Source organism: Doryrhamphus excisus, chromosome 12, assembly GCF_030265055.1.
Source record: "Doryrhamphus excisus isolate RoL2022-K1 chromosome 12, RoL_Dexc_1.0, whole genome shotgun sequence".
Classification (NCBI taxonomy): Eukaryota; Metazoa; Chordata; class Actinopteri; order Syngnathiformes; family Syngnathidae; genus Doryrhamphus; species Doryrhamphus excisus.
The window spans coordinates 8,222,755-8,248,416 of record NC_080477.1 but is presented as its reverse complement, the minus strand read 5'-3'; the positions used below and the strand labels follow the sequence as shown (position 1 = coordinate 8,248,416).

At 39.4% G+C, this 25,662-nt stretch overlaps 1 protein-coding gene across 2 annotated transcripts in view; it reads right to left on the bottom strand.

The window, feature by feature from the left end:
• pcdh17 (protocadherin 17) overlaps positions 1–25,662 on the bottom strand; it is a 55,120-nt gene that overhangs the window by 14,027 nt on the left and 15,431 nt on the right. For both annotated transcript variants that reach the window (XM_058088669.1, XM_058088668.1), the window contains exons 3-4: positions 19,046–19,104; positions 18,677–18,849 (exon numbers count right to left, since the gene is read on the bottom strand). In XM_058088669.1, the coding sequence (XP_057944652.1) occupies positions 18,677–18,849; positions 19,046–19,104 (232 nt within the window). The remainder of the gene's footprint in view (positions 1–18,676; positions 18,850–19,045; positions 19,105–25,662) is intronic.

Genomic DNA, 25,662 nt, shown 5'->3' with positions numbered 1-25,662 from the left:
AGCATGTGTGTGGCTTTCGCAGCACGTTCACCTGTAAGCAACATAAACAGACACAACTCTCATGCATCAGGTCTTATTTCTTCCCACAACTACTGACTGTTTACAGGTGTTAATGAGAGAGCGTGTTCTTTTGCTGCCATGTCATACTCTGTGTATATGCATATATTTTACAAAATTAATATGTTGTCAGTGTGCTGCAATTGGCAGGCGACGAGTCAAGGGTGCACATCGACTCTCGCCCAAATTCAGCTGGGATAGGCTCCAGCATATCCATGCGACCCTAGTGAGGATAAGCAGCATAGAAAATGGATGGATGGCTTGCAGCCTTTTTCCATCAGACAGAGTCACACAACTAAAAAGTAGAAATACTCCAGCGAGACAGCTCAGTTTGGACCAGAACAGGCATGATCAGCTGTCCTACAATCTGCATGGGCCTTTATTCAGTCGACACATACAAAATCAAGCTCCACCAAATGACATTCAATCCAGTCACATTTAGTGAAATAAATTATTTTCTTTTATGCACGCTCCCTGTCTGCCTGTTTTTCGCTCTGTTTTGAACAAAAGGATTTGAACAACTCGGGGTGCCGTGGCTTTGTGCAAGTAATCATCCCCATGTGTACTGCTTTAGCAGGATTAGGAGGAGTGCTTCACATTCTCAGTCTCACTAGAAGCATCACTGTAATGCAACATCACATACATGCAATACAGTATAGAGTGGCTCTGTATCATAAATGACTTAAAGTATTCTGTGTGATAGTCAGAATTTTTAAAACCATCAACTGAACGAAAACATTACACAAACGATTCCATGCTTATACCTGCCTTAAACATTTAAAATCATCAACTGAACGAAAACATTACACAAACGATTCCATGCTTATACCTGCCTTAAACACCATCAAGAATTCCAAACATGCCCCTGTAAGTCAATTTAAGCGCATACCTGATTTGACCAGCCGAACATGACTGCGTGTTTATCAGTACATGCAGATATTAGAGTATTACATTTTTTTAATTACTTTACAGCCACTTTGTCAAATATCCAAAAGTTGAAAGAATAACGATAAGCTCAGATATCTTTAACAAAATTAGTATTCCGAACATGATGAAAAGCAACTGTATGGCTGTGCCATAACGTATAGAAGAACCAGAATACATGAATTGACGTTTTCCTTCCCCCAAATCTTAGCAAAGACGGTAAGAAAGTAGAAGTAGACGTATAAGCAATCAACTGACATCACACTCTACTATAAATCAACAGGTCACTGGCACAGACAGCTACAACAATATGTAAATAAAAAGAACAACTTTAGGGGCAGGCTTTGAGTTTGGCATCTGTTCATCTGCTCTGAGGGGGAGGGCAGTTACTTGTTTGATGATCAAGTTGTGAAGCATTTAGCATGATGATATGGCCTGCGGTGGACAGGCACAGTCATAGCGATTTGCAGTTTCACTGTTCTAACATGAGGCTTTGTGTGTACGCATGGTAAGGGTTTTGCATAAATGTTTGCATTTTCCGACACACAAGTACACAAGTGGACAAATCACATACTTTGTGTGAGTATGTTCTTACTACGCACACATCTCTGCATTGGTTTGCTTTCAGAGAGTGGCAAAAATGTTATTTGCTCTTGTTCAAATTCAAAGATGATGAGTGTGACTGTCTTGTTCTGCCTGAAACACAAAAGGTAATAAGTCTGCTATCATGGATAACTAAGGAAATTAAAGTCACATTCGAGATGATGAAATGTTATTTACAGTACATTTTTAAATGAAACGATTAATTTATTAATATAAATAATTGTTGATTAACTGGATATTTGATTAATCATTGAGTCATCGATTAATGATTGCAGCTCTACCTCTTTTACTGTGATCCCACTGGACACATAACACACATAAACACTTCCATACAAAAATTAAATCAAATACTGCAATGTACATTATAGTAAAAATGCCATATTTGTTATAAATATTTCATCTCAACAAAAGCCATAAAAATCATAACCATAACCATCATTTATTGAAGTTATTTTTCTATTTCTTTTCCTATTTTGTCAGATGCTGTCTGGCAGGCGGTAGGTAGCATGCAGATTTTTTTTAATTGTGAAGCCCGGAAGTCTGCTCCTTTGTCTTTTGACGGTCGTGTGGTGTGATGATAACGTGAAGCTGCATGATAATAAAAAGAGTCTCCCGAGTTTCATGGCTGCTGTGCTTTCTCGTGTTGGACTTGCACAACGTCAACAGACATCTGATTAAGATCCTTGGTTAAACATATTTACCATCCAAAGGCTAAACTAACAATAGCACAATTAACTGATATGCAATATTGGCAAATAATATAGTACTAATTGCATTCCCTGAAGATAAATTTAATGTGCACCTTAAATTTATATGCCCCATCGTGCCCTAGTGTTGGCCACACAGTCAGGAGTTTGAATCTCTGTTTGGGTATCTCTGTGTGAAGTTTGCATGTTTGCACCGCGCATGCGTTTTCTCAGGTATGTAGGTAGATATGAATGTGAGTATGGATGGTTGTTTGTCTATATGTGCCCTGTGATTGGTCCAGGGTGTACCCAGCCTCTCTCCCGAAAGTCAGCTGGGATAGGCTCCAGCATACCCCTGTGACACTAGTGTGGACATGCTTCATAGAACATTGATAGACCCTGCTGTATATTCATCAATGTATTTATCATTTGAGGTAATACACCACCCTGAAAAGCTGACCTGCTACACAGCATAGTAAAACAAATGTATAATAAATATTCAGCCCACATGTTCCTGAGATCACTATGAGCAATAAGGAAACGGTACACTTTAACATGTTGGCATCTGATCAATTGTGCCGATGTGCCGAAAGGCAGTGTAGCTCCCTTAAGGCTATTGGCTGATTTAGAACAGAGGCTAAGTGGAAAGGTGAAGAGAGGAAGGTTGAGTCGATGGTGTTGGCTTTCTCAACCCCGGGGCCTAACACATTTAGAGAGCTAACTGACACACTTTGGATGTATTAGCCACAGTGAGCTCTGCCAACCTGTCTTTTTTTTCTGCTCTTCATCCGCCTTTCGCCATCTGTCTGTCACCGCACTCTCCACGCTGTGCAAGACAGTGGAACATGCTTTGTATTTTAGTAACATTGCTTTAGCATTGATGTTGTTCTGTGCCCCAGCCAAATTGGCGTTTGCTGTCTAGACACTGGTTGCTTGTGTCTTAGATGGGTAAACATAAAACACTTACACACTTACACTCATCTGCTTAGAAGTGTGATTAGGTTAAAATAAACGCATAGGAATGCAATAATGGTCTATTAGTCTACCCAGGAGAGGGTATAATCATTTCAAATAGAGATGTATTTTCCATCTCAATATCTAATATACTGTATACTTTCTTTGCCTCTCCACTTGCTTGACTCCCTAGAGTAGTGCCTTTAAAATAGGCAGGGTTCAAGTCCCGACTCCTGCAATAAAAATACGAATATACATAACAGGAGTTACTTCTCAGATCTGCAATATAAAAAGAAAAAGCTCACAGAACCTCATCTCCTATGATGTAATATATGCATGGAATCTGAAGGTGAGAAAAACAACCCTCCTCCTTTCAAGCTGCCCAATTCTATGTGGTGGTTTAAGATTAGGGTCAAAGATTATAAGGCTTACACGAGATAAGAATAGGATTAAAAGAGATCAGTGATGTAAAATTACAGATCACAGAAACAGTGGCAAAAACACACCTGGATTGTGAACCACAACATGGCGGATGCATGTCCTGCCTGCTGGACAATCAAAGCATTATTGGGCAGGTGGGAAGATCAATGCATTCCAAACATGAGAAAGGGAAGTGAATATTCCAGAATCCACAGCCGATATTCCAGAGAGGGGTTCGACACACAAAGGATGCCTATGCAGTAAATCTGTTAGATTTGGGATTAATGGACTCCAAAGGGGCCTGGGACACACACACACACACACACACACACACACACAATCCACTATCACAACTCTGTCCGAGTAAATGCATTCTAGCTTTGCTTTTAGAAACACAGGGTAATACATAATACGCCATGATACTATGTTAAAGTTCACTATAAATAAGGCAACCTTGTAGCTTCTTCAGACAGAGAAGCATTGCCTTCATCTAGCCATTCCATTGTCGACTGTTTAACCCGCTTTGCATTGGGAGACATATCCAAGTTGGTTTAAGGCAACAGGTGACCACATACTATACTGCCTGTCAATCACAATAGTGATAGTAATTGGGCCCTCATCAGCTAAATTATCTTTTTAACCGCTATAGTACCAATAATCCACATGGCCTACTTCCAGCCAATGATACAGTAGACTCACATGCATGCACACACTATTGAGGTTTGCCTCGAAGATCAAACAAGTTGATACAAATAACTAAAAGTATCACCAAATGTATTAATTAATAGAATGCATAAACATTATATGGCAGGGAAATTGAGATTTGATGAGCTCTTTGGGCAAGGCAAGTTTTTTTTATAGAGCACCATTCACACACATGACAACTGCTTTTCAAAAAAGGATAAAATCATTTGAAGATTATTACATCAAATTCGATTGATAATTCCAACAAACAACAATATGAGACGCAATTTGGTTATGAAAAGAAAAGTACACAAGCAAGACTGTTTTAAAGTCTATTCTCTGAGTAACAGGAAGCCAGTTCAGACACCTGAGTACTAGACTAATATGGTCATATTTCCTGGTTCTAGTCAGGACTCGAACAGCAGCATTGTGGATGTGCTGCATCTGTTTTACAGCTCGTTTAGAGAGCCCGGTGAGACGGCCGTTAAAGTCGTCTAGCCAGTTGAAATGGAATTGTCTCTCTAAATCTGTCTTAGAGACGAGTCCTTTGATTTTAGCATTTTTGTAGGTGGTGAAAGCTGCTGTTATTGATTTAATGTGGCTGTTAAAGTTCAGATTTGAGTCCATTAGTACCCCTAGATCTCTCACCTGATGATAGGTTTTAGATAAATAGTCCCTTTAGCCAATACAGCCATCCACAACGTTTCTGGGTTGTTTCTAAGAACATATAACCTTGTGGAGGCAATAACACATATTCTGCAGCTGTCATGTGATTGGATTTTGCACAAATAAGGAAAACTCAAAGTGACTCTTCCATTTAATTTCCAATACACTTGGAGAGACGGCCTAATCCCAATGATGACTTCCTTTCCACTCCAACACCCATACCCCATCCTGCGTCACATACCCAAACCACAGGTGTGGACAAATGCAAACCACTGGGTGGAAAATGCCTGTTGACAGCATTCTGGTGTATTTGCAATTGGTCAATGAGCAATGAGGGATTTTCCTGAGCTACTTGTCGTGTTGATGGAACAGCTGGATACCAACACCAGACAAAGTTCAGAGTGGGACTAGACCACGAGGAACAGCAGACACATAAAAAAACTAAAATGACATTTTTAAGATTGTCATTTATGGAACTTTCAGTGACAAAGAACATAGAAAGGCATTTTACTGGGCATATATTCTGAATTGTAAGTGTGGATGTTATGACTGAACGTCCAAATTATGCCACCTGAGGCATCAGTGTATATGCCAGTGTTTTTCCAAATGTACTTTAAATTGATATTTATGAATTAATAATCCATAGTTTTACAGCTGCAAGTGATCAAGAAGATGGAGGCAATTACCTGTTCTTTATGTATCCTGAATTCTCATCTGGTTGCCTGGATACAGCAAGCATAAGAGTGCATGTGCTCTCCATCCCATTTTAATACTAATTCATGCTCTCAACTACGGTATTTTTTGTCTTTTCACCAACTTGCAAGCATCAAGGCTAATGCTTCTATGGGCATGTGTGACACTTCAGCCAATACACCCAAACCCAATCTCATCCTCCTGATCATCCTGAGCAGCATTATCACAATCCAGGGAACTAGATTATCCCTTGGCTCAAAACTTCATCCTGGTTGATCCCCACTTGGGAGCTGATACGAGGCAAGGGCACCATCACCCAGATTTCTTACATGTTAATCAAGACAGATTTCGATCACCTTTGGGGGCAGATGGACAACTGTTTAGAAAACCCCCTCACAGATGATGCCATCAAGGATGCAGACTCCAGGAACAACAACAATACTGGATTTTCAAGAACCAATTGAAATCTCAGCATCTTTTGAAATACTGTTGACTACACATGTCATCACAACATTTTTAAATATGTCTTCTGAGTGACTAATAGGCTGTATTCAACCACAAAACAGCATTTTAATAATTTATTCATTAATATTTTTGGAAAAAAAGTATGCAAAATTGGGGCACATATTATTGATTAAAATGCCTTTACATGCTAAATAGATTGCTCTGCCAGTCAAACATATTACTTGTAATAGTAGTAATGAAAATATTAACCATGATAGTTAACAAAATGACAATAACACACAATTGTAATAACTATAATCTTATTGCTGACATCATCATGACTGTAATGAAAACAATAGCGTAATGATATGTACTGTGAGTGTGTATATGTAAGCGTGTACAGGCATCTCTGTACACAGGTATCGCAGGTATCTCTGCAAAATTCAAAGTGTGAAGCTGCAAGAGATCACTATACTTCTGAAAAAAGGAACTGCCTGCGTCACATGTTAATGCAATTGAGAATTTGAAGGATTTTACAAAAACATAACCAAATGCATAACACGAGGATCCCTTGCACATGGCAGCGAGTCTTCTTAATCTCCATAACAGATCTGAATTGTGGTTTGAGGTTGGGTGGTGAGGTCATGTTTTAATTGGATGCTGGTAATTACAGATGCATCTTAAATTGGCTAACAATGTCCAAGGGGCTTTGGAGACCTATCCTGCAACTAATGCACTACAGAGATTACTTGAATGTACAAAAATAAATACACATTAAATCTTATTCAGGAATGAAGCACCAATGCCATCAGGATTTTGGCCTTAGCCTTCTCTGTTCGAAATGTTCACAACTGACATTCCGTTCAATATTTGACAGTAACAATGACTGTGTCTTTCCCCCTCTCTGGGGCTGCTACCCTGAGAAAGGAGGCAGCACAGGGACAATAGGAGTCACCCAATTAAAGTTGTGTTGGCCTCGCAATTTCTCAAGGGATTGCCTTGTGACAGTCTAATTAACCAAGTCCCTTATCTTAATTTAGCAGGATCAAAAAGTAACCAACTGAGGTTATCAGAGAAAAACATTCCCTGTTGATATCTTTGCATCCTCCATAATACAAGCACACATTATTCCTTATAATATTGCCTTGATGGAGTGTGTAGTGTACAGTATACAGCCATGTACAGTACATCACTGGTGTTAATAACATCAGTTAATCAGCATCTGCAATGTATAATCCTCCCATATTGTATATTAGGAAAATGCAAAATGCTCCTTAAACCCAGCTTCAGGGGGTAGCTTATTTTGTCTTTTTATGCCAGTGAGCATTACACTGGGTGTCTTCGTAGCCTACATATTTACATTGGCAGGTTTTTCTACTGAACTTGTACTGGTTGCTGAGGGACAGCAGGGAGCCTTACACCATGCTGCATAAAATACCTCATCATGGAACAATGCCTGCTGTCTCTCCATCCATCCAGCCATTATTGTTATTATAAACATTTGCTTATAATATATACTATATTGTCATTTAACTTCCTTTACCCACTTTTAAAATTAATTTTTCTTTGCCATGTACGGTATACCACTTCGAACTGTAGATAAAAGAACTTGTTATGTTACTTGTTATGGTTGAACAGAAAAATCCTGATTTTTTTGGACAGCCCAGGCCCATTGATCTCACTGATTCTTGATGGAGTGTAACAAGGGGAAACAACGCCCTAGGGCACCAAAGATAATCATTTGCATTCCAATGAAATCACAAGACAAAGGGCCCCTTCACCTACTGTACATCTTAATGATTCAGTGGAAGTATCTTTATATTGTGCGTCCACATAATCAAGCCAAACAATGCGGCTAGTTTATAACTGTCGGCACAGAATTGATCAAATAATCAGTCTTGGTAATTACAAGTGTTACCCAATTTATTATAGTTTCATTTAGCTCAAAACCTGCCCGAACCAAATTAAACTCCAAATAGAAAGACTTAACACTACCATATCAAAAGAAATCCCTAAGCACACTCTTCTTTTATGAACATAGAGGGCTCTAAGTTGTGAGCAATCACCGAATTGTGCAACTTTCCACATTTTGAATTCCTCAGTTCACTGATCAATAAGCGGTGTAACTAAAGCATTGTTGCAACTCCAACAATCCCAAAGCAGTGTCTCATGTTTTATACGATATATAAGCTGCTTAAACAACCAAGATAAAAAAAAGTCTCTTAAAATGTATAATTATTTGACAGAAACAGGAAAACAAATCTAAAAATGACAAAACAATAGCTTATTACAATATTAAATTAAAAAAAATAAATAGCAAATACATAGAGTACATGTGAAACATTGTGGCAAATATCTAGAATAACCTCGAAAATTCACACGACACACACACAACCATGCACTTGCACAAATGCCCAGCTGTCTTTGGACAGAGGACAGATGGCGATGGAGTGGCCCGAGTCCAGGAAGTGACGATGTTCTGTATCATTATAATCTCTCCCATAGCATCCCTACTGCTGAGCTGGACAACATGTTTCACCCACAGAGAGCAGAAACTAGAACAGCTCTTCTGCTGTTCTGTTTTTTTTTTTTTTTTTTTGGTGAAGACCTGTAACCAACCAACCCGGAGAAAACTGAAATAGAAAATGATTGCATCGGACATGAAATGCAGAAGGGCATTGCACTTTAATCCAAACCATTCAGCCCTTTACAGATCATGGATGCTTAACATTGCTGCTTCAGTCAGTTTTATATGTTGTTTAGAGTTTTAGTAAGTTTGTACAAAACATTTAAAGGGAACATAAAATCTTTTTTATTGAATATTTTCATTGCAATGTACAATACAATGTACTACTGTTACTGTACAATTGTACAATTATTCCAAGAAATACCCACTATAGCAGCAACATTTTGGCACAATGTAGATACAGTAGTACAGCATGGGCATGGATAACTGTAAATTTGCTGTCGCCGCAAAATAACTTGACACACAATGATTAATACCGAAACAGCTGGTAGCAAAAGTGAGTACACCCTTATGTTAAACTGTGCTAATTGGGCTAAATTACCCATTTTCTCTCCCCTGTGCCACGTGACTCAGTGTTACAAGGTGTGTTTAAGCCGATGTTATCGTTCTCACATTCTCTCATACTGGGAATTGGCAGTTCAACATGGCACCTCCTGGCAAAGTACTTTCTCAGGATGTGAAAAAAGTAATTGGAGATCTACATGAAGATGTTCTCAGCTAACACTTTGAAACTGAGCTGCAACAAGGTGGCCAAGAACATACAGTACATTAACAGGACAAGTTCCCTTCAAAACAGGTCTCGCCACAGTTGACGAAGGAACTTGAGTGCATGTGGTCAGCGTCACATCCAGAGGTTGTGTTGGTTGACATAAATTTCTATGTCTTAAGTTATTTTGCGGAGACAGCAACTGTTATGCAATCCTTACCACTTTACGTTGTATCAAAGTGTCCTGTCTTTGATGTTGTTCAATGAAAATATATTATTAGATACTTGCAGAAACGTGAGGGGTGTACGCACTTTATGAGACACTATGGGTGAGAAATGCAATCATGCAATGTGATGAAACTAATGACGCATACGGTGAAATAATACATAATTCTTATATTTTTGACTCATCGTTTCCATAGGAGGAATAACGCCAGAGATTTATAGTCCAAGTAGTCAGAGTCTGAGAGATCCATTAATTGCTCCTAACACTGCAATACCACAGTATTTGAGGGTGAGCCTGTTTGGAAGTGAGCCTCCAAAGGTTAAAATAGCACCCCCACCACCAGCAAAGCCCAAAAATATCCACACACACAGTTCAAAAGAAATAAATGCACAAGACTGGACTTTAACCTTCATGGAACACAATCACAACAATGGATTTAAAACATATTTTTGTATTTAATAAAAGTAGACTAATCCATCTAAATCTTCCATAATGAGAGAGAAGGAATCCTAAGTCTGTGATATCTCCCATCCCTTCACCCCACAAGATTTTAGGCTTTCCACAGGATTCAACGAGCTTAGCCGCAAATCGCCTCACTGCGGCGTGATACCACCCTATCCTCTAAGAGAGGGGTGAGCACATGATCTGGCACGTGTGTGTGTGTGGACAGACATTTGACTATGACAGACGGATCTTGTGGAAGTCAAGTTTGCAGGTGGTTCCCATTTTCCCCACCCAGGAAAGACGGTGGTGATCGGTCTAGCCAGGGACAGGCTATAGATGGCTGAGAGGATAAGGACCAACACGGACAGATGAACGGCTCAGAGACAAATCCTCAGTCCAATGACTCGCACAAACTGCAAGAAGAAACTGAGCATCTGGCTGCTGTTTTTTAGAAGTTGATTGTTTTTCTCATCTACTCTCCAAAGCACTTCAGCTGAGTTTTACACTGATTCTTCAGCAAAGTCAGAGATTTCAATATAAACGATTTCCAAAAACCATAACTGTCACAAAAAAATAAATAAAATCACTACACAGCAGTTAGTACTTTTGTGCTAAGTGACTGCAAAGGCATCTCTGCAACAACACTCCTCAATTAATCATGTTTTAAACTGACAGATGCAATAGAATCTCATAAAAGCTTGACAACTCCATATGCTACCTGTTTAAAGCAATGTTTGTAAACTGACTAATTATGGCAATCTCCTGGCAGATGTTTCCCCATTAACATAAATGACGACTTCGCAATAATCACACGTCAACAATATCCTCTGTTCGTCGTGTGTCGGTCATGAACGAACGGGTCAAAAGAACTAGTTATTTTTTGTGAACGGAATGAACGAGGTCACTGCCCCTAAAATACCCGTTAAGTCCGTTCAGTTGCAAATGATGATAGTCAGTTCACCGTTCCTTTTGCAGGGCGGGACTATCTGCGTGCTTGCCTGTCTTATCCTATCGCCGTGCCTCGCTCTGTGGGTTCGGTTAGCTGACTAAAAGACCAAGAAATTGACCGACACTATCGGTGACCTTGTTCATTCCGTTCACAAAAAAGAACTAGTTCTTTTGACCCGTTCGTTCATGACCGACACACCACTAGTCATCACGTGTTGTTGCGTTGTTGAGTCGGAACGAACGTGAATATGAGTGAACGGACTGACCGGGTCTATGCACGAGGGAGCTCACAGGCTAATGACCAATTGACCAAAATGAACGAAATGAACGGATCTTTTTACTGAATGAACCGGAATGATCCGGTTCACTGAAAGGAACGTTTTTTTTGCCCAACACTATCCTCTATGCACTCTAATGGGCTATTTTATTTTTAAAACCTTTTATTATATCGGTGTTTCAAACCTATATATTTCAAATAAATATAAATCAGTTGTTGTTGTTACACATCATACACTGCCTGGCCAGAAAAAGGTCACACATTAATATTTGTGATGGGCCACTATTAGCTGTGATTACGGCACACATTTGCCATGGCACAGAAATAGTGCCATGCCAATAATGTCAAAATAGGTACCTCATAGCTAGCTCAGGATTTTGGCTGATGGGCCAAATAGAGCTTTTGTAATTGTTAATTTTTTTCCAGTTAAATTATGCAAAGTCATTTCCCCACCCCACAAGACATTTGTTGAGTCACTGTGGCTCCATCACAACTTCAATGCTGAGGGAAAGTGTTGCAGCCTGTCTTTCACTGGCAAGATTTTGTTCTGCTTTGTTCATTTGTTGAGCATCCATTATGTTCAGGCTGACTCACTTGTTTATCTGTCCTTCACATAATAAGCGATACAATTGTTGAGGAAGCGAGAGTATAATGATAAAAAAAAAAGAAACAAACAAGGTACTTGCAACTGTAGCGCTGACAAGGTAAGATTGGAGGGATAAGAACTTGATTTTGACGCCGGTTTTCAGCTCTTGGGAGGTGAAACTAATTCAGAAAAAATAATAATTTATACATGCAATCCACATACAAAAAAAAAAAAAACTGTACTTGTCCATGAAATGCTAATGATGATGAATGTTATTGAATGGAATGTCCTTTTTTTCCCAACAGATAAGAGCAGAAAGCAGGGAAGAGGTTGCCATGACTACCTCAGTAATAGGAGCATCTGATCCAACTTCGTACAATGCAATTAATCAGGAAATTACATTTTTATGAAAGGTTCACTCAGTTAAAATTTAAAAAGCAAAACATAAATGGAAAAAACAGAGAGGGGGTGGAGTGCTATTTGAAATTGCTCACTGCATGAATAAAGGGTTAACGGTATATTTGGGGCTGCACAGGCCACATTTCATACCTTATTATAAACAAACATTACTGTATACATTCCATACATACTTATTTTGTTATTTTATATTATTATGTGTAGTCACAAATTGTAACGATGTGGAAGACATTGCACAATGAAACGAAATGGGTAAAAAAAAAAAATGAATAAAAAGACGTTTGGAGCTGTACACGAACAGTTCGGTTTACACATTCAGCAAATTAAAAGGACCACTCCAAATACTCTACCATTACCCAACACCCCCAAAAACTGGTATCTCGTTGTGGCATCTGACGTCATGTTACCGTCAAGTTAAGCGGTGTTTCTATTTAGCAGTGTTGCATCCAGCATGTAGACCCCCCGATCACAACAACATAGTGTACTAGCGTGTTTAGCAAGGAGCAGACGTGATCTCGGTTGTGTGAAACAATTTTTCGTGGACGTTCGAAAAAGACACGGCACAGTACAAAACGTATCATGCCCATTTTTCCCCGACGTGGGGGCACAGAACTAGTGAGTTTTGAGGACTTTGACAAGGCCACGGCTGCCTTACACAAACATTTGGTAAGTGTGAAAAACTCCAAAGGGATAGAAAAAAAGTCATAAGCTATAATAGAAAGCCCTTGTCAGTGGTTAGTAATGTCAGGTTTAAATGCTTCATTGAGCATCTTGAGCCTCACCACATTATGCCTAGTCGCCACTACATTGTGGGTAAAACTACATCCCAGATGCATACAAAAGTACTGGAATTTCTGGTGTATAAGTCTCACTGGTCTTTAAGGCACACCCACTAAATTTTAGAGAAAAACATATATAAGCCGCACAGGACTATAAGCTGCAGCCTATTTGTCACATACAGTATGTGACTTATTGACTGGGTTTATTCACTCTACTCCACCTGACAGTGTATGCTAATGCGGGCTTCTTGAGGGAACATATTTTCATTTGCATCACTGAGTCAGTGCTCGTAGTTCTATCTTTATAATGTGGAAACACTGACACACCATTTCTGTCTAGTGTCTGATACATCCCAGCAATGACATTGAAAGCAACCACTCATTCAGTGCAAAATAAGGTTTCAATGGAATTGCAATGTTGCTAACTAGTAGATGTATGCCTTGCAAACGTGACTGCATTGTCATCAGCCTCACTGTCCCTTTATTGACTTGCTCCTCATACCACATTCTACCGCACAACAGTCATGCGTTATGATAGTCAAATTTAACTCATGCTAAGGGGGCTTATATTCACAGGCTTATGCTTGTCTTCTTGCGACATGCTTTAAGATGTTCACACATTACAATGAACGTTATATACAGTATGTCACACATGCATCAAGCTTCAGAGAACTTCACACCATAAATTACTAACGCCTCACAAGATGGCTTGCAGCAAATCAAAAATAAAATAGAATCTGTGCATCTAAAATTACAATATGACAAACTTTTTTTTCCCATCTACAGCATGTATTCAATTCTGTGTGTGCCATTACATAATTGTGTACTGATGCACAAACGAGCAAACGGTAAAGCATGACTCAGAACAAAAGTCAATTTCATTGCACTTCCTTTGCACTGTTATAGGCATCACAATGTCTCTCCTGACTGTATTCAGGAAGTCCTTCCCATCCTCCATTCTCCTACTCAGACACGCTTTTAAAACAAAGCCATAGGCAGTGTGATTATCATACTCCGATCATGGCTAATTAAGATAGGTCATCTGCTACAGTCACGCCTCCTCTGAACCTCCTTACTCTTCTTCCCTCATCTCTCTCTCTCATCATTTCCTTGAAGAGCACTATCAGCGGGTAACATCTCGCTAAACCACTGCTGCCTGTCTGTTTGCGATAGCGTCTTAGGCAGACATTTCCACAGAGGCGAGCAAAATGCTGGCAGCCACTCCATTGGAGCCAGACTAGCCTCTATCCATGTCTGTTGCAAGCATGTTGGATCATCAATTATCCGCTGATTATTACTGGCAAAATTTTTTTTATCTGATATAGTTAGGCTTAATTAATACATTGCTTCCAATTTTACAGGGCTAATTAATCAATTTTGAAAATGAGCCGTGATGTGAAGATCTCCAGATTATAAGGGAATGCCTGGAAGAAAATGACGAGACATAGTCATCAAAGGCAATGTAATGGCTATGGCTAAAAGCAAAAATCTGCTTGGATATTTCAACAAGGTTTGGCATACCTGCAGTTCTGTTCATACTAGGAAGTTGAACAAGACCACCGTATACTGGCTGGCAAGATATCACACAACAAGACGGTGTATAACACAGAGAGAAAAGTGTGTCAAAAGAAAAACATTCTGTCCAGCTTTCTAGGAGTTACAGTTTGACAAACCCAGTGCACAAAACAAAGACCATGAATGCATGGTCGACATAAGAAGTAGTATTGTGAGGAACAGGGATGTTCAAACATTTGCCACCAAGGGCTGCAGCCTGAAAATCAAAGATTGCGGGAGGCCAATTTCATAATTTTATTCATTCATTTTCTACCACTTATTCTCATGAGGGTCGCGGGGGGAGCCTATCTCAGCTGCCTTTGCGCGAGAGGCGGGGTACACCCTGGACTGGTCGCCAGCCAATCACAGGGCACATATAGACAAACAACCATTCACACTCACATTCATACCTATGGACAATTTGGAGTCGCCAATTAACCTAGCATGATTTTGGAATGTGGGAGGTAACCGGAGTGCCCGGAGAAAATCCATGCATGCACAGGGAGAACATGCAAACTCAACACAGAGATGGCCGAGGGTGGAATTGAACTCTGGTGACCTAGCTGTGAGGTCTGCGCGCTAACCACTTGTCTGCCGTGCAGCCTTGATAATTTTATGTATCTTTTAATTTTGTAAAAGGCTGTGAAAAGGCCTTTATGGTATATTTAAAGAAAGAGTTTTGTGTTATGAGTATCAACATTTGAGCTTCTTCTCTTTACATTTGGCCTTTTTGTTCCATTTCCGCTGGGTTATTGGTTTAATTTTATTTCTACAATGTGCCGCAGGCTAATGGAAAACAAATTTAAGTCTTGAGACTACCCTGATGTGTAGAAACTTCAGGGAAGAGGTGTGTGGGTTGGTTGTGGTCATGACTAGTGGTTCTAGTCAACGTCCCATTTTTACGTTCTGTAGGTGCAATGGCCAAGTGCCCTGATATTGTTATTCACTTAGTGCAGGGTTACTGGTCGATCTTTGAGAGTTTCCGAGTCGAATGTGAGGATAGTAGAAAAATAAAAAGTTTTATTACATGAGTGCCCTACGCTACTGGAGAGTGACCACCAGGCACGCATTTTGACCACTGAACACACGCGTATGCCTCGCCTCCCTTAATGTACTCGACCGGAAGTAATGGTAATGGTTTAACTTTATTTGACCAGGTTACAATGGAATGCATTACATATGTACTATGAGGTCTTGATGTACCAGATCACACATCAGTAGTTATTGCATGTTAATATAGCACAAAATCTGCCTTTGCTACCTCAAAATTATGGCACAAATATGCCTCAATAGACGTGCACCTCCCAAAAAATATTCCCGCTTCAGCTCGTTAGGACTTTCCAAACCATCGTATGCCCATGACACTGAACCAAGAAGCCGAGTTGTAGTTTGAACAGAGTGCCCAGCCACGAGCACGGCTCTGACAAAGAGCCACAAAAGTGGGGATGGCAAAGTGAAGCCCGGGGGCCATCCTCGAACCTTGGCTCACTTGTCATTGCATCACTACAGAAACAAAATACAATTTACAACAATTAAAAATAGAGCAAAAAGACAATGAGTAAAAAATCTGAATTGTATAACACTGTGGTGCGAATGGTTTGTCTATATGTGCCCTGCGATTGGCTGGCAACCAGTCCGGGGTGTACCCTGCCTCTCGCCCGAAGACAGCTGGGATAGGCTCCAGCGCACCCGTGACCCTCGTGAGGATAAGCACATAATGAATAACACAAAAGCTTGTATTTAAAGACAAGGCTTTAAATATGTATCACTTTACTTTGTACAAAACAAATAAATACAATTACAAGCACCCTTTTTCTATTTTCCATAACTCACAGTTGATGCACCTGTACCTGTGGGCATGTTACTGTTTTCACTGCTGCTGAATGCATAACATGTAACACCGCTTTGGTTTTGGTGGCTCATGTTGCTAAGTCATTCTCCTCTCATGCAGCCTCATTAATTAGATATTCATGTGTGGTCACTGTGTGTGTTAACACATTCCCTGTACGTGAGTGGGTCTGTTTAAAAAATATATTTAACCGAACAAGGCCGAGGTGATCATTCTGGTATTCGATGGAAACAGAAAGGCAGACTACTCTCAAAAAATTATACTGTTGATTAAATCATTAAATAAAATGCACTGAAACATTGTGTAGTTTGCCGCACCTTGCTGCTCACAACTCCTTCTGCACCTTTCTTTCGTGCTTCTACCCTCCCCCATAGATTGAATCAGCCCTCGTGTTGTTGGCTAAACAGAGCTAGCTGCAGCAGGTTAACCGTCTAATCTCACATCAAGCAATTTCCCTAAACAAGGGAAGAAAGTCATATAGAGGCTGGCGAAGGCACAGCAGAGGAGGAGAATAAAAGAGGAGCGAAGTGAATAGTAAAAAGCAGGTTACAGAAGGCAGGTTATAGACTTGTAGTGTGTGTGTGTTTGATTGGTGCATTGGCGTAGCAATGTCTTATTTCAGCAGCCCAAGACGATTCACTACAACACAAAAAAAAGTTGGATGAGCAAGCCGCAATTGGCACTTGCATGCAGTCGCATCAGCCTGGAACAGATTTTATTGACCGACTACTCAAGTACTTTCTGAAACACTCATTTTGTCATATGTGCTATGTGTATAAATCTGACTGTTTTGGTTCCTCATCAACAACCAAATCGGAACACACTGACTATGTTAAACATATGGAGCTTTTTAATTGGCCAATTTCTCTTGCCAGCATGTTGGTTTTGATTTTAATTGTGAAACCAATGGAAAGGATGAAAAAAGTGCTATCGAGGCAAGCATACATATTGCAAAACAGAGTGTTACACAAATTGTCATTGTCCTTCTGCATGGAGTAAAACGGCCCTTCTGTTCCTTGGATTAATAGCACCATTAAAGAGAATCCACGTTCACTATGCTGTGCTGTACTTTGGGATCCAGTTAGTAAGATAACGGCTTGCCATAAAGACATTAGCAAATTTTCTGGAAATATCCATTCTGCAGAGAAGGTAATGACTTACACTGAGGTCCAGACTTTAACATACAGTAACAACTGTGCTATTTAGGCTCTTTGTTGAACTCTGCCCCCCATTGCCCACCCCTTCCACTACTTACATCCCCCCGCTGATCTATGCCCCCCCACTTCATTGCACTACTTCATTGCACTATTGTACATATTGCACATATTACTGTAATATCTAGTTGCATTCATAGATCATATTGTTTATAATTTATATAATCTGCAATAGCCATACTCTAGTCACTTCATTGCAATACTGTACATATTACTGTTATTATATATTGTCACATCCATACTGTGCATACTGTTTATAATCTGTCTAATCTACAATAGCCATATTATAGTCATTTATATCCCTGTACATATCCTCACTGTATTATAGTCATAGCCTGTTATAGTTTTTTACATACTAGATCTGTCCATTTTTTTCTACATTTACTTACTACTAAGGTACTTATAAAATTGCACTTCTGGTTGGATGCTAACTGCATTTTGTTGCCCTGTACCAGTGACATGAGAAATAACAATAAAGTTGAATCTAATCTAATCTAATCTAATCTAATCTAATCTAATCTTATTTCCTTTTTACCCCGAGTTTCCAAGCTAGGCTGGCTTGGGTGAGGACTGCGACAACTCATATCTAGGGAGTTATTGTTAAACACATGTCATGTGTAATCTGCCCGACCCACAGCGCTTGGAATAATTATTCATATTTCATCACCACACCACAGTGCCATATTCCTCGCAGCTCACTAAGTTATTTTCCATGTTCCATTATCAAAATTTCAGAGACAAGCGCTCAGGGTAGAAGGACTAAATGGAGAGGCTGAAGTAGTTGGGCTTATAAAAACATAATGGGCTTGTCGTCTTTGATAAAACAGAGATGTGTATAGAACACTCACATCACACATACTTAATGGGAAAAGTGCAAAAAAAAAAGGAGAAAATTATGAAGCTGAGTCTTCAGAGACTGTGGAAGCCCCGTTATTACAATGTGTTATAAGTCATTGGTTGTAGGGAATCTTAAATTTAAGAAGAATTTGGGAAGAAAATTAATTCCACAAACGCTCACCTTGCTCCAACGGAGGCGGCCTAACACCCGAAGCCTTTAACTTGAGCGCTTCCTTTGCAGACATGTCACAGCAGGAGCCTTTGTTGGTGTCCTGGTCACTGTCGGCCTGGTCGCTGTCACCATGGCCACTGTCTCTGAGGCTTGCTCGCTCTGGGTCTTTGAATGTCGAACTGCTGCAGAAATAAAAATGACAAGCATGAGTACTTCTAGGGTACATATTTGTTTGACCTGCATTAATTGGTGAAAATTACAGTCCCATTTATGACTCAAAACAAGACATTCTATGTTTGTAGTGCTGTGGTGTTGAAAAGAGAGAGAGGGAAACTAAGGTCTGCAGTGCAGTCAGAGTTACAGAACAAAAACACCTACCTTTGAACAAACTGTTGTCTGCTTCCCATGTAATTTGGCTCAGTTGGGAAACTGTCCGTCTGTTGAAGAAAGAGAGAATAAAAAGTATGTATTGAACACTACAGAAAATATGCCTACTATGGAGCAAGATCTCTAGGTGATTAATTACGCAGGAAAACAGGGTAAAAAAAAAAACAATAATGACAATTTATTCAGGGTTGAACAATTCATTACCCCAATCTTGGGCAGATTAGCATTAATACGTTACACTGCTGTGTACAACATCAAATGTAGCAGGCAGCATGATATCAAAAATTGGTAGGCTGTTGATCTTATTCACCCCAAATAATGACCACAGTACAATCTGACAAAAACTGGTCACATACCATGTTTTGAATTCATAAATGGAACATCTGGTACATGTGACTTGTATGTTGAGAATCGTGCAGCGTTTTGATTTGTTGGATACAAGGCTACCCGATCATTTCCAACGGAATCTTGCTGCAGGAATGAACATGCACACCCATACAATAAGCCCTTACTATACTGGATACATTCACACATAGAAAGACAGCATGAAGCAGTACACTATAGACATGATCTCAGCAGTAGCTGCTCTCAGTCTTCGTCCTTAATTACAAGAAAGTGTGCTATGCAAATATTTTAATCATGTCAATTGACATAAAAAGGTCACTATCATCATAGAATGGTGAATGACCTTTACAGCCATATTCAAATCAAATGAAAACAACTATGGTTTAGAGCAGTCAAGACACACAATGCATATCTCACTTGCATGAGAACATGGGGAAAGAGAATGTAAGGTTTTGTTTTTGTTTTTTTTCCAAAAGGGTGTAATTATTTGAGTATAGTAAATGCACAGTAACATAAATAGCTACAACTCTGCATTGATAGTAATGAATGTCTCTGCTGCTAAGGTTTTTCATATGCACAGCTCGGCTCACACTCGAAAGAGTATTTCAATGTCATCTCTGCTCTGCGGTGGCTCCATATGAAAAAGAGCAGGTGAAGGTCAAAAAGTAAACCTCAATACTTTTAATTTTCCATGCGCACTGTAGCACCTTTACTGTTACCCTGAACTCTCCATTCCTTCACAGGCATTAGTCAAAGAAAACGCTCATACAATATATGAAAGGTAGGACACAAAGGGAAAAATGGGTATTTGAAATTATTTGGCATTGAAATGACAACAGTGGTAGGCTTTGGAAAAAAAAACTGAGATGAAATTCTTTTTGTAGCCGTCCAGGGACTCATCCTTGGACAGTGTTTTCAATCAGTGTGACACTGCTCAACTAGAATATGAACAGGATGGAAGGACATTGACAGAAATTGGATGCCCGTGGTTTGTAAATTATATATATTATATATATATATATATATAAATTCAGGAGATCAGGAAGACCTGGGTTCAAATCTCTGCCTGGGGATCTCCGTATAGATTTTGCATATTCCTCCGGTTTGTGTGTGTGTGTGGTTTTCTCTAGGTACTCCGGTTTCCTCCCGCATTTCAAAACATGAATGTTGGATTAATTAGTGACTCCAAATTGTCCATACGCATAAATGTGAGTGTCTATATATGCCCTACAATTGGCTGGAAACCAGTCCAGGGCACACCCCGCCTCTCGCCCGAAGTCAGCTGGGATAGGCTCCAGCACACCCCTGCGATCCTAACATGGACATGCAGCATATGAAATGGATGGATGAAGATTTCAATGGATTTCAAGCTTCCAAAGAACCAAATTTAAAAGCATCTGGTGCTACTGATCTAAGCTTTTGAAAACACAAAATGAAAAACATACCCTCTCCATCTGTTAATGACCTGCTTTTCTTCCAACGTAAGCCAGTAAAAACACACATCATCACATACATACATAGAAGCCGATTTCCTGCTAAATAGAGCCCAGGTTGATCTGAAGCCTCAGTCTCTTACTGTCGGTCTACCCTGGCCAACCTTTTCACTGCAATAGGTCATTTTCCAATGAATTGATCAATATCAAAACAAGCTGCTTTGGACTACTGTCCAATACAGTGGTGAATTTCTGTCTTCTGTCTTAAGCATTTTTGAGTGTATAATCTTGCATCCATGCCGCATATACGTAAATATGTATTTTAAAATTTTAAATCTATTTAGTTCAAGAAAAAATATTCTGCTTACTTCTTGTTTCGTGGGTTCTTGTACTTCACATGGGTATCAGGAGAGCTTAAGTTTCTTAGCAGCCATGGTTGAGAATTGCAAAAGCGTGTTGCCTTGAATGGTGTGTGGTGTCTAGTGTATGCAGCAAGGGCACATAGGTCAGAGAGATACTGAGTACAGTGAGGCTTAGTAAGTGTAAAAAGCTGCACTCCATTCTCTATTCCCATTGAGGCTCTAAGACTGACCAAGCAGACAGTGGACCAATTGAGACAAATGGGACAAGTACATCAGGCTGTTATTTCACTCACAGGCCTTGTTGCTGCATTCTGTTCATTTTCACAGGGCTATTTGAGTGTATACAGGAGTGTATGTGTTTTAGCTATCAGAGGAAAGGCAGCTTCTCTTTCACCCAACTGGACCGCAGTTTTTATTCACAGAAATAAAAAGTATGCCTTCACCCATTATCAACTCTATAGGGTATGATATTGTACATCTGTTTGTTCTTTCTTGGCAACAGGAGAACATTTGGAAGTCGATGCAAATCAAACCATAACGGTGGCATTTAGCTAAACAAAAATTTATGTGTGTCTGTGATGTTTCTACCAAGGGAACAGTTGTTTATTCCTTTTGGAAAACTGTCAAAGTAAGCAAACAAGCCAAATGAGGAAGACTTGGTAAAAGATAAAACACAGAGAAATTGAGGTTAGCAGAGAGAAACCACAGTGGTGAAGAAAAAAGCAGAATTAAAAAAAAAATAAAATAATGAGAAGGAAACAGCAAAGCGAGAGGATACCAAATGATTTAGTGAAAAACAATGTGGAGACACTGACCAATAATTAGACTACATTGACTGCCTGGTGACTTTTTGTAAGTGATCAAATCTAATTAGCTGGTTGTATACATCTTCCAGGAGATAAAAGAAATATCAATCAATACGCTTAAGTACCGTATTTTTCGCACTATAAGGCGCACCTAAAATCTGATTTTTTTTTAAAAAGCTGACTATGCGCCTTATAATCCGGTGCGCCTTATATATGGCTCAATATTGAGCCGCGACAGGTCTCGCAACTTACGGTAAGCAGCCACCGACTCCATTTTTCCCGTAGAAGAAGAAGTGCGCTGTGCATACTGGGAAATATTAAACAACGATTCACTTTCATTTGTGCGTTTGTATAAAGACCCTGAAATGGCTCCTATTAAGAGACACGCTTACAACGCAGAGTTTAAACTCAAGGCGATCAGTCACGCAGTAGAACACGGAAATAGAGCAGCAGCAAGAGAGTTTAACATTAATGAATCGATGGTGCGGAAGTGGAGGAAGCATGCGGATGAGCTGCGCCGAGAAAATAATAAAACAGCTGTTTATTCATTTTGGGAGTGAATGGAGTTGTGGAAAGCTTGTTTGTTATCTATTAATAAAGTTTGACTGACCTATCTGACTGTTTTGTTGACATTCCCTTTCGCGCGGCACCATCTAATGGTTGCATAACGTAACTACAGCCTCTACTGTAGCGCCTTATAATGCGGTGCGCCTTATGTATGGAAAAAGTTTTAAAATATATCATTCATTGAAGGTGCGCCTTATAACACGGTGCGCCGTATAGTGCGGAAAATACGGTAAACCAAAAGGCATCAGAGTCTACTGTCTGCCTAGCTTCCAAAATAAGCTCATGGAAGTCCGGCCCAATAATTTCACACTGAATTAGCTCACGTTGCTGATAAAAGGAAAACAGTCTATAATCCAGATGGAATCATAGCAAATCATCATAATGTTTAATCATACAAGACGGCTTTAAACTAATATACTACTATATATGGTCACATATTAATATATGTACATGTTAATGCATGATCATGGCATGTATATCAAACAATGCAACATTGTTAAAGGTTTTTAGAGGGCTTCATATAGCTCAAATTAAGTCATTTTCTCGTGTTATAATGCACAGAAAAGGGAAAAAAATATGTGTTCATGTTTCACATGGGGATTGTGAATGATGGGCAAAATTCATAATGATGATGGGCAGTGCCCCTTTACGTATGCATCGTGTGAATGCACAACACTTACATGCTGGCAGGTCTGCTATAGATTGGATGAGGGGACAACTGGAGTATGATCATGTAGCATCCACACAAACAGTATGCAAATGAAAGTTTACAAAACATTATCAGACACTGACTTGGCAAATCTTCCACCCATATGTTGAAAGATGAGGAGGATATCCAGTCAGTCATCGACCTGTGGATATTTGCATGATTTCCACCAGCATTAATAAGGGTTCCAAAGCATGCCTTACTTATTTCAAGACACATTTATTGCTAAATAAATAGTCCCTTTGAGGAATACTCATGGTGAAAAATCTGATAGTCTTTTTCCCTATGATGATAAACTACTACTTTGGTCATATTTAAAGGTATCTTGAAGCAAAAAAGACAGTAATAGCTATGTTTGATTTTAAGTGCTGCAAAAGACTCCATTATTGAACTTTTTTTTTCCTGAGAGATGCTTTTGTAGAGTGCATCCATCTTTAATAATAATGTTTGTCATTTAATTTTGCAGCCTAAAGGATCTTTCAAGTACATGAAAAGAAAACACTTAAGGGATAAACAGCACTGAACCTGAGAGTTGGTCAACAAAGCCTGTCATTATTATCTTGAGAATCAACTCATGTAGAAATAATGAAATGCAAACCTTCTGAGAGTACATATCCTTGAATTCGTTCTTTGCCTCTAGATTGTTCTCTTCCACTCATGCAGTAAAAACGCACATATAGGCAAATGTGTCGATTTTACGTTCCATGAAAAATCAAATGATGGGCTAAACTGAATTTTATATAAAACAAAATGGCTCAGAAGGCTTGACTTAATAAGCATTCAATGTATTTAAATGTGTTTACCAGAAATGACAACATTACATTTGAATAATCTGTTTTAACTCTAAGGCATTTATTGAAGGGCTAAATAATGAATCATGCTAATCTGCCCGACAAAAACCAACTGTGCCAACTGAGATGATCAACGCATCCTCAGTTCAAGATTGTAATTCACTGTCAAATTGAAACCACAAAAGACAGTTCCTGCTGTGAGACATTTGCAGTCATAAATTTTCTTTTTGAATGAATATTTTTATATTCAAGTTTTTCCATTTCTTTCTTGCAGGAGAAAATAAGCAAAGGGAATTCATTATTGTAACTTTACACTAGTGTCAGCTCATCTGTTGCTGTAACATGTCCTTGGGCAAATTTGAACCCAACCAACAATTTGTATTTCTTTCAAAAGTGTGGAGGTGGTGCAAATCATGTAACACGGTTTTAAAGGGGACCTGGTATGCTAATTTTCCGCCCTTTGAATTGAGAGCTCAAAAAACAGTCTGGCGTGAAATGCCTTTTTTCTTTTACTGGTAGGGAATCACAAGCTCCAATCACTTGTGCTTGTTTGCTTCTTTAGAAATTGTAAACAAATGTAGCTTTCCCTTACACCATTTGTTATTAGCCATTGCTAACAACAAACAACACAGAAACAGAGCTTGGGGGAGGGGCAGAGAGCACGCCCATATAAGGAAGCCCACATATGTGACATCACAAACCTTCAGTTTTACAACGCCCTCTGAAATCGAGTGTTTTGAGCCATTACAAACTTATTTTCCAGGGCTCACTTCCAAATGTGCAATCTGAAACTTTGCCATCATTTAACATGAGAATACAACAGGTCAGAAAAATAGAAAATCATAATAGGTCCCCTTTAAAAAAAAATTCTGAGACTACTTCCAACTGTCAATATATTTGAATACAGTGCCGTGAAAAAAATGTTTGCCTCTTGTTTGTCACACTTAAATGTTTTAGATCATGAAACAAATTTAAATAATAATCAATAACAACACAACTGAACAGAAATTGCAGTTATTAACTCATTCCCTGCCAAAGACATCTATAGACATCTTTCCAAAAAGTAACGTTGACTGCCAAAGACGTCTATGTACGGAATTTGCTTTTATTTATAGGAGCTACAGATCAACGTCTTATGCATCATTCATTCATTTTCTACCGCTTATCGTCACGAGGGTCGCGGGGGTGTTGGAGCCTATCCCAACTGTCTTCGGGCGAGAGGCGGGGTACACTCTGGACTGGTCACTAGCCAATCACAGGGCACATACTATAGACAAATAAACCATTCACACCAAAGTAACATTCATCTTGTGTGTGAATTTCAGACTTATAGGCAATGTATTTCTGTCCCAGTCGCGGGCAACTATTCTATTTCTTTCGGATCGGCAGCAACAGCTTGAATATGAAGAAGACAGAAGTTGCTAAATTGCACGCTGACGAAGGGAAATGGCAACAAATCCAGCAGAGACAAAAATACAGGCAGCTTAAACTGGCACAGAGTTTGTCTGGCTGTAGATCTGTTGTGACGTTGGTGACGCTGTTCTTGAGCATCTATGAAGTGTGCAGGCGTACACACATGCACATGTCTGTAAATAGTT